Source organism: Quercus suber, unplaced genomic scaffold, assembly GCF_002906115.3.
Source record: "Quercus suber isolate HL8 unplaced genomic scaffold, Cork oak 2.0 scaffold_37, whole genome shotgun sequence".
Lineage (NCBI taxonomy): Eukaryota > Viridiplantae > Streptophyta > Magnoliopsida > Fagales > Fagaceae > Quercus > Quercus suber.
Window position 1 is genome coordinate 1,589,615 of NW_027069502.1, and position 10,765 is coordinate 1,600,379.

A 10,765-nucleotide genomic window follows, 5' to 3' on the forward strand; every position below is an offset into this window, starting at 1 on the left:
TTTTTCAATTAAATTTAAACACATAACTACATTAAATTGAATTTAATTTTCATTAAAAATGATAATACTTTTTTGGTTTTATTGGTCAATATAACCATATGTTTGAATTTTTTTTTTTTTTTTTGAATTTCATTTGATAACTTGTACTACAACTAATTACCTATAACTATGTTTTGAAATTACAAATATTACTCTCAACTCCAGCACTTCATCCAATTTGGTATGAGTGTATGATATTGAATTAAACTATGACGCAGTAGTTATTACTAATAATTTAATCAGTAAAATATATGTTTTATTATACAAATACAACATAATGTTGCGGTACTTTTATGATTTTTTATTATATATATTTAGTTATCAATTGAACCCCAATTACTAAGTAATTTAATATAACTATTTTTGCTAATTAATTGTTCTCTCTTTAACAAAACAAAGTACACATATTATGATAATTAAGAATTGTAAGTTCATTGTTTGACATGGTATTTAGACTTCAGAGTAAGTCAATAAAGTGGCATTTTATGTAACATGCTAAATTCGTAATAATTTGCATAGTCTTATTCATTGTTATTTGATCATATCGCCACACACACGGAGAGAGAATATTTAAAAAAAAACTTAAAGTGATGTATTTTCCATATGTTATCTAATGTATAATGTTGCCTTTATTTTATTTTTTTTTTAAAAGTGAGAGAGAATGTATTTGTTGTGTGACTCATTAAAAAAGAAAAAGAAAAAGAAGAAAGACAATCGAAAACGACATAGATACACTACACTACTACACTACTACACTACTACACCCTTGTCCTACGGGGAACAAAAGTCTTTTTCTTTTCCCAACCGTCAACGTTTTTAACGTCTTCCTTTGACTTCGAAGTTAGATTTCTGTTAAACGGTGTCGTGTCGTGTATGGTAGCAATCTACGAGGAACATGAACCATGTGCATGTCTTTAATGTAGTGACGAAAGTGCCCTTCCTAATTTAACATTGTCCCCAGACAAGAAAACCCCTTCAGCTTATCCTACTTGCCCTTTCTCTTTTCTTCAGTACGAGTGCCACTTTCTTCCCAAGTGTTCAGCTCAGAAGCGAGACTCTTTCTTTTAATATTTCATTATTAGTAAACACACAGAATTTCTGCCTTCTCTCTCTTCTTTGTTGCTTTGTGGGGAAGAGAACACTGGAAGGTTAGAGACAAAAAGGGATATGGGCGTAGGAACAAGCACCTTTGTAATCAGATGGATCAACTTTCTCACCATGGTATGCTTCGTGCTTTTTCATGTCACCTTCTTGTTCTTTATATTTCAGTTTTGATTCTTTTTGTACATTTTGAAGAAAAAAAAAGTTTCTTTCTTTTTGTGTGCTCCAATTCTTGGTTTTCTCTTGTGGTGTTGTTACTTGTTAATCGGCTCATATATGGGTTTGATTCATTTGGGACATTTGATTTTTATCTGTTATTTACTGTAGATTTGGGTTCTTGTTGTTCAATTTACCCCGACAATGGTTTCGTAGTTGATTTCGCAAGTGCTTCTAGTTCTAGATGGCTTTTGCATTATAATGTAGTGGTTGTTAGTTCGTTGCCTGTTGTGATTTGGTAATGTGAGTTATCAAAAAATATGTGGGCAACTCTAGCTAGTTGATGTGTAATTGAAATGAAAAACATGTAAAATGGAAGCAAAGAAGTAAATGCCTTTAGACTTCTCAATAAAGGGTTTATGCTTCTCCCCCTCACTGTGCAGCTTTTAGCTATAGCTGTCATAATTTTTGGAGTATGGATGAGCACTCATCACGATGGCTGTCGAAGGTCCCTTACGCTTCCAGTTTTAGGCCTTGGTGCCTTTATCTTTGTAATGTAAGTTTTACTTTCCGCTTTAGCCTATTGATGCCTTACTTTACTGCTAATCTTTTCCCTTCCCCTTTTATTCCCTAAACTTCACATATAAGTTTTTTTTCCTTTGACCTTTAGATCTATAATCGGGTTCTTGGGCGCACTCAAAAACAGCTCCATTCTCTTGTGGATTGTATCCTTTCCATAATTGAATATATTTGTGATATCTACATTGTTGCCTCTCTTTTGGGTGCTCCTTGACATTTCACTTGCAGTATCTGATCATGTTATGCTTCATTTTGGTGGGAATTCTGGTATTCACAGTATTGGCGTAAGTATATGTGATGAAGAATGTGAAATTGATTTGTCATCTAAACTGAAGCTTACAATAGGATTTAGATAATTTTTTGCCCTGGAATTTTTTCATTGAAATTTCTAAGCTTTTCTGCATATGCTATGAAGTTAAGCATGTTATGATTCTAAATAACTGTTGTTACTAACTTATAAAGTTATATTTTAATGTTTCAGGTTAAATATAAAATGCCCATATGCCTACTAAGGTGGCATTTTTTTAAGAGATCTATTCATGTGAAAATTCTCACTAGGGAGTATTCAAAAAAAAAAAATAAAAAATTTAATTGGTGTTATTGTTATATGTCTAAAAAAGAATGGAGAATGAGTGGATAATCTCTTGTGACATTGTTTGAGTGCTAAAGTGCTTGGGGATTTAGTTTTTTCCCTTTTTGATGTTATTTGGGTGCTTTCTAAATCTGTCAGTGAAATTATTAGGAAGTGGGTATGGGAGTTTGGTGACAATGATATAAGATTGCCTTGAACATTTATGCTATCATGCTTAAGGTGGAATTTGGATTTCTAAAGCTTTTAAAGGGTTGAATGAGCATTACATTACATTAAGATCACCTTTCTCAGAAGCACCTATATCCCTTTGGAAGTGGATCTTTCCACTGCTTTCTTTCATGGTTTCTCTTTTTAGCAAGCATTATACTATCTTCTTTCTAGCTCTTTAAGGGCTTGAGTCATTGAATATTTTGCCACATATATGGGAGCTTGACCTTTGGTGCATTATAAAAAAATTATTAACTCTTAAAAAAAAAAAGGATGTTTGTTGAATCAGTTATATGGCTTCAGAACATAACATGGCAACCTCAAAACATGGTGAAAGATGTGGGAGAGAAAAAGTGGAATACTATTGTGTGGCTAATTTTATGACAAACGGGACAATACACAAGCACCAGATATTCCCTTCCAGATTCTTTTGACTTGAATAAAGAAATGGTTATTGACACTGAATGTTATATGTTGACGAGTATATGAAGTTAGTTCTGTAGTATCTATTGCAGAGACCCTTATATTTATATATTTATTCTTAATAATAATTAGTTATTTAAAGGAATTTCTTTATACCTGCCGGAACCTCTTAGTAAAATATGGTGAACAGTATTCAGGAGTACTAATATATATTAGTATGCCAAAGGAGAGTAGTGCTGAACCATCTCTCTAATTTTCATTTTAGTAGGAATAATTGGAAGTTACTTATGTGATTACCAAAAGAGAAATCATTGATGAAATTGACTGGAAGCATGGTTGATAGGAAGCATCACATGGTACTGGAAGCATCTATGTTGTGTAAAATTGTGTTCCTATGAGTTTTCTGGTTTTCATTGGAATGCATTGCCTTTCCTTAATTGCCAGCTGATGCAGGGATTCAAGTTGTGGTATTAATCTGTTTGATGTCTGTATGCAACTTCTGTGGAAGTGATTTCTTTGAAGATAATGTTGATTAAATACATAGATGTGATCTTTCTTAATAATCTGGAGCTTCTGTTATCATTTTCTTCACTTTACATTGTTTTTTAGTAAATAAAAATTCCAATTTGTTATGTTTTGACTTAAGGAATGCTTATATAGAATAACAGTGGTTTTAGTATGAAGGACATGTTAAGAGGTAACAAAAGTTTGCTTTAAAATAGGACCGATCTGCAGAAAAGAATACTTGTAGTCGATACCAATTAGCGTGCTTTAAAATAGGACAGATCTGTAGAAAAGAATACTCGTGGTCGATACCAATTAGTCTATTGAGGATACATAGCTGACCCCTAAGTTTTGGGATTGAGGTGGCAGTGGTGTTACACAAAAGCATTGAATTTATTTGGTTGGGGTGACTCCTATTTTTGTTTCTGATCTAAATTTTTTTGGACCATTTGTTTTAGGCAGGAGAAATGTAGTACATCTTTTGGATCTATTATGGTCTTTCTTCATTTGATATTCACGATATTGATATTCAAATATTTTAAGGTGAATGCTATGAGAAAAACTGGACTTTGAGTCCAAACAATGACATTAATGACTTATTTTTTGATAAGTAACATTATATGACCTATATTCTCTTGGTTATTGGTTTAATCTTCATTTTTCCTTCTCCATAAGTATTGTTAGAAGTATTCTAAACAAGTAACAAACTCACTTCAATTAATGCTTGTTTAAATTTTATCTTTCTCTCTGCCTGTACTTGTAGGTTTATTGTGACAAATAATGGAACAGGTCATAGCACTCCTGGTTTGAGGTGAGAATACATGTAATTGACTGATAAAAACGTTTTTTTTCTCTCAGTTTGATTTTGGGGTAGTAAAATGCTATTATGCTATTATTGCAGAAATTCCTTTGCAAATGATAAAACATTCATTACTTCTTTGTTGTTTTGATTCTCTTTTTCATGGGTCAACTAGGGTTGGTTTGACATCTGCAATTAATCTCATATTGTCTATGGTTAGGTACAAAGAGTATCAACTTCAAGACTACCATTCATGGTTTCTAAAACAGGTGAGAATCTTTGGTCATAAGCAATGTGAATAATAGTTTCAAGCAAATTTAGAAAGAAAAAAATGCAATGTGAAAAATATTAGTGTGAACTTTGTTATGTATTTATGCTTGATGTTGGACTTTTTGTTTAGCTGAACAATACCCATAACTGGGAGCACTTGAAGAACTGTCTTGTCAAATCTGAAGACTGCAATGACCTATCAAAAAGATATAAGGTTTTACTTTTGAATTTTTTATGCTCATCTGTCTCCAGGACATTCCTTCCATTTGGTTTTACATTTTTTTACTTGTTGATTGCAGACTCTTAAACAATATAAATTGGCAAAACTGAGCCCCATTGAGGCTGGATGCTGTCGACCACCATCTGAGTAACTGTCTGACTGTTCTTTGTCAAAATTTCATCCTCCCCTCATAAATGGTTTTTTGTTTCCTCTTTTTCAAATGAAGATGATTCCTCTACTGTATACATTTTAATAGTCACTCTCCATGTTGAATTTGTCTGTGTTATGTCATTCGTTTATGTGTAGAATATAAATAATCTTCTTCATGTAAAAATGTAACATTCCAACAGTACTTTTCATATATATATATATATATGTGTGTGTGTGAGTGAGTGTGTGTGTGTGTGTGTGTGTGTGTGTGTGATTACAGTTTAAATTGTGCATTTGCCATTTATTCAGACAATAATTCAGAATAGTGATGATGTTACTGACATTATTATTTGTTTGAATTCAACTTAATCATAGATGTGGTTATCCTGCTGTCAATGCTTCATACTATGACTTGAGCTTTCATCCAATTAGTTCCAACAAAGACTGCAAACTTTATAAAAATTCGCGGGCCATCAAGTGCTATAATTGTGATTCCTGCAAGTAAGCATCATGAGTTCCTCATGGTCTTTTTCTATGTTTCTTACCTGTTTAAATGTTTCTACATTTGCTTTTCCTTGATCATGTTTCCAGGGCTGGCGTTGCACAATACATGAAAATTGAGTGGAGAGTGGTAGCAATCTTCAATGTTATTTTATTTCTTCTCTTGGTGAGACTCTTCCTCTAACCAATTTGTGCTGATCATGAAAGTATCTTTCCATATTGTCCTTTTAGTCGGTACTTAATGCCCTGATCTCTGTATTTCATTATGTTGTGCAATGCAGGCAATGATATACTTTGTGGGATGCTGTGCAAGACGCAATGCTGCCAGGGGCCATTCTAAAGCTTAAAGAGGACCCATTTATATTCAGGAACATTCATTTGAAGCGGAAAAACACAATGGCCGTGAAGTTCAACCCATTCACTATTTGACTAGATTTTTCTGGTAGTTATTTTACTTGAAATGAAGCGTTAAAGTAAACTTGTTGTCTCATGCAATGGGTTGGAAGTTTGGTTGGTCATTTCACCAGAAGCAATGAATGCAATTGTGTTCAAATGTTAGCTTCTGATGTTATGTAAACAAAATGTATAATTTATGTAACCATCTGAGATTTGAGTATGAAGTATAATTTCTCTCTCTCTCTCTCTCTCTCTCTCTCTCTCTCTGTGATAAGTAGTTTCTTTCATGTCCTCTAACATAAATAGAATAAACACTAAAAAGTTAGCCTACTAGCTTCAACTCAAAAGACATTTTTTTTTTTTTGTTTTTTTAAATTGAGTCATTAATGTTATTCCAAAGTTACAGCTTCTTTCAAAGGATAACAAGGTTATGTAATCAATCCAAGATTGATACTTCTGGGTTGTCTTACATCAAAAGCTAGATACCTCAATCTCGTCAGAGAATAAGCCTGTAGGACCAGTTTCAGGCAGCAAAGAAAACATCACAGGACCTCTTGCACCTTCTTGAGGACTCAATATTACAATGTCACGTCATCTCTGTTTTGACCCTTCCTGGATGGATAGAATTTATATGGTGTTGAGGGAACCTTTTTGCAATGAGTTTTGTATAGGCATTTACAGCAGCTTTGGATGCCTTATAGGCTGATACAGTTTTCGGCCAGCCATTGGCCTCCAACTTTTGTTCATTGAAATCCCTTAAAAACCATTCCAAAACCTCGTCTATTTTCTCCTGTTAGATCATTAACATTCTCTAGCACTGCTTTAGCCCTCTCATTGTTAATAAACTGGGATAGCAAGATGAAACAATGATAGGTTACATGTTTCCAGTACTTTTATGTATTGCAAATCAAGGATGAATACCTTTATGTGTTTTATTACCTTTAGCTGTCCATGGAAGGAGGAGATATTCACTATTCTTGCTGATTGGGAGAGTTGCAGAAGGGGAAGAAATGCTACAGTTACCCCTATGGTTCCATAGTAATTCGTTTTAACCCATTCTTCTGCCTTCTCATAAGTCTGCTTGAGAATATCCTTCAGCAAGTGGGCATTTTCATCAATCACCTTCTAGAATTTAAATTTTTTTAGTCTTGCTTGCCAATCAATTGAGAAGTTAAGCAATGCTTGCGGCAAAAACATAGCGGGTATTGTGGCTACATTACTTCAGTCTAGTCTTAGCTAAAGACTTGCTTCTATACTCTGGTTTACATTTGGTACAGGTCATGATTGAAGCTAAATATGCAGTCTGGCAGTCTAGTAATAGACAAAATCCCCATCTGATCAGTTCTAAATTTTAAAGCCAAAACATTTTGACATTATAATTTCTTCAAATCAAGATTGTTGCCAAAATTGTATGAAAGTGCATATGTATCCAGCAAACAGTGTTACATATATTAATTTGTTAGGAAATAATATTAATGATTATTTATTAGTTGTTTCATGTTTGTAGAGAATCACCATGTTTATTAGTAATTTAGTATTAGTTAAGATAGGGCTTAGTGTGAGTAGGAAGTTTTTGGTATTTGAGTTGTATTTGGATTGTATTATTAGTGTTAGTGGTGTCCTAGTTTTAGGAGCATGGCTATTGAGGCCATAAATAGCTGGAGTTATTTTCAATAAATGATACTAAGAAAAGTTTAATCAAATTGGATCCTAATTAGTTCCCAAAGGTTAGGATTTCCTTGTGAGTTCCAGTTAGCTTAAATGGTAAAGTCCCTGGTGGTTGTATAAGAGATTTGGGGTTCAATCCCTGCTTATACCAAAAATTAATTAGTGTCTTAGTCTGATGATAAATAGCTATCATCAAGAGTGGATGTCATATGTTAAAACTCTCTATTAAAAAAAAAAAAGTTAGGATTTCCTCAACCAAATTTAAACTTTATCCCATTGTTATCTTTTTTTTTTTTTTTACTACGTACCAAGTGCTTCATTAGAATCCTCCTAAAAAAAGTGTAACCAAAATTCTACATATTCATCTCTAAATATTTATATTTTCGCTCCCCAAAAATTGTGTATGTATTAAACAGATTGTTGACATTTTTATCCTTCTATATCAGTACATTCCCTAAATTCTGTTCATTTGAAGGGGAATACATTCTCTATAAGTGGAATTATAAAGAATGTTAACAATATATTATTGAGAACATCTTGGTTTATGCATGAATACCGATGGAAGAATTTAGAGACTTACTACATTGCCAGCAAGTACAAAGGCCCTATAGGCTTCACAGTTTATGACTAGTCCACCATCTCCTGCGTTGTTTACCTACATAGATGCAACCTTAAGAATATTCTAGAGGAATAATTACATTTCTGCTAATATTTTTTAAGGTCAATTCTTCTACTAAACTATAAAATCTAATCATCTGATTGATAATAGGCAAAATGCCCCCTTGCCATTAATAATTTCTGTTAATCTAATAATTCTAATGTAAAAATTCACAAACTAAAAATGGGAGAGATTCATCACAGTTCTCGATTTATAATTTTCTATTAATATTTTGAAATTTATGAAAATTGTATCAGCAAGGGGTAATTTGTCTATCACAAATCAATTAGGGGACACATAGATCAATTTTATAATTTATTTTACAGGATTGAATTTGGCCCTATAGTTCAGAAGAAAATCACAATTAACCTTATTTTATAAGTAAATTATCATGCAGAATTCCAAAACTAATTAAAGCAAGGTTTTCTTTATTTTTCCTGTAAGTAAATCTATTTATATGATTCCTAATGTCTTGCAAAATGCAATGATGAATTTATAATATTAATGTCCAGAATTTAAGTGAATCAAAATTTAGAAATTCATGGTAGAGATGCCACCTAAGAAGCACTAATACAGGTAAATGCTGAAAACCATAAATTATAGTATATAAATAATAAAACTACTACTATATAGAAAAATGTAATTTGATAGCGAGAAAATGAGTGAAAGAGAGAATGAAATATATTGAAATCAAGTTTTCCGAAATGTGACTAACAAGTATATCAAGTTCTCCGAAATGGGCTTCGATAAATTTTGCACATGAAGCTATGCTGGCCTGTTCTTTCACATCAAGTTGATGAAAAACCACACGAGACAACCCAGAAGCTTTGAGATTTTCCACAGCTTCTACGCCTCCCTTCTCATCTCTAGACTCTAGCAGTTAATATGACCACAAATCCAGCAGATGCTGACTGACGACAGATCTCCAGCCCAATGCCTTTGTTGGCCCCTGTAACCGAAGCACACCTGACATGAATGCCAACTCTTAGTTAGGACAAATTTATTGCTGATCTCCAGCAGCGTTTTAAAAAAAAAACCTTTTCACTGTTGAACTAGTGTCGGTGCTCTGATACAAAACCAAAACAAAGCAGTCAACTGATGCTAATGGAAGATTAAATTTAAAGATAATGATAATAGTACGAGTAATATATTCTTGTCCGATCAGCCTTCCCATAAGGTCTATTTATTTTGGTCCAGCCATGCCATGGGGAGCCCAATTAGAAAAGTCTCAATTTAAAGCGAGCCTATAAAGGGTCTTAAGGAGCTTGCTTTGTGATGCAAAACCCAAACCGAATAGTATAATAACTCATAGGAATAATGCCTCGAAAGCAATTAGACCAATTGTAGGTTTGTACCTTATGGCGAATTGTAAAGGGTGGCAAAGAACAAGAAACGTTGCATAAGAAAATATCCTACGTGCCGTCCGCAACCTTAATCTTTTCGAATTCGCAGTCCGCACGGACTCCTACTCCTTTGAAAGCTCTATTTGCTTCCTGCTATATAAATTCAATTTACAATTACAGTACAATAGTTTCTCAAACTGTGTAAAACCTTGTGGGTCTGCTTTAATTTGTCAAGTAATTAATATGGCTGATTGGTCTGGGCTTTATCATGATCTTTTAGTTCCTATTGCTAGAAGCATAGCTTCGTACGAGGATTTTATTGCTTTAGGCGGAGTGTGTAAATCATGGCGATTTGCGTTCAAACAATCTATTACACGCAAATGAGCATCACAGATTCCATATCTAATGCTTGCAGAAAAAGAAGGCAGCGACTTGCGGGGCTTCTTCAGCCTCTCCAAAGGCATGACTCGCCAAGTCTCTTTACCACAAGCTAAAGGGAAGAAGTGCTTTTCATCGCAAGGATGGCTTATTACCATTGATGTTTGGGGAAAAGTTTTTGTTGTGAAAGTGAAATAAATATTGTTAAATATTAGCATTGATACACAATGTTGAATATGCTAGTATAGATGCAGAAGTAAAAGCATAAAATATAGAACACAATAACACACGAGAGTTACGTGGTTCAGCTTAACGGCCTATATTCACGGAGAAAGCTACATCAATAATATATTACGTGGTTCAGCTTAACGGCCTATATTCACGGAGAAAGCTACATCAATAATATATTATAGTGTAGTACAAATCCCGTGTTACAATGAATCATAACATGTGTATATATAATAGACTAAACCCTAGACTAATAGACTTCTAGTACAAGTAGGAGACTTAGCTTGCACACAAAGTAGAATTAGGCTTGGGCCTATGCTAATGGGCTAATATATCTCTAACACCCCCTCTTAAACTCAAGATAGAAGTTTGATGAAATCTTGAGATTTGATAAGGTTGAAAAGATCTCTTAAATGAAATTTGGCTCTGTTATGGTAGTTTGAGGAAGGCAATGGTCTTGCAGTGTTGATGCGACTTCTAATGATGGCATGACTATACCGGAGAGTTTTGACGGCAGCAGTAGAAAGTCAAAGAAGATGAACGCAGCAAAAAA

At 33.6% G+C, this 10,765-nt stretch overlaps 1 protein-coding gene and 1 long non-coding RNA gene across 2 annotated transcripts; one reads left to right on the top strand and one right to left on the bottom strand.

Moving 5' to 3' along the window:
* Positions 1-1,016: 1,016 nt before the first annotated feature.
* LOC112038236 (tetraspanin-10) lies at positions 1,017-6,177 on the top strand. Its single transcript, XM_024071035.2, has 11 exons — positions 1,017-1,260; positions 1,740-1,852; positions 1,967-2,021; positions 2,104-2,159; positions 4,365-4,412; positions 4,621-4,669; positions 4,801-4,884; positions 4,970-5,037; positions 5,416-5,541; positions 5,632-5,707; positions 5,823-6,177. Exons 1-11 carry the CDS (start codon positions 1,207-1,209, stop codon positions 5,886-5,888), a joined length of 795 nt encoding a protein of 264 aa, XP_023926803.1. The 5' UTR covers positions 1,017-1,206; the 3' UTR covers positions 5,889-6,177.
* A 2,745-nt stretch (positions 6,178-8,922) lies between these two features.
* On the bottom strand, positions 8,923-9,413 carry LOC112038228 (uncharacterized). The gene is made up of 2 exons (XR_010628018.1): positions 9,301-9,413; positions 8,923-9,229 (listed from the first exon to the last, which is right to left on the bottom strand). It is a non-coding gene; the product is annotated as an uncharacterized LOC112038228 (long non-coding RNA).
* Positions 9,414-10,765: the final 1,352 nt, after the last annotated feature.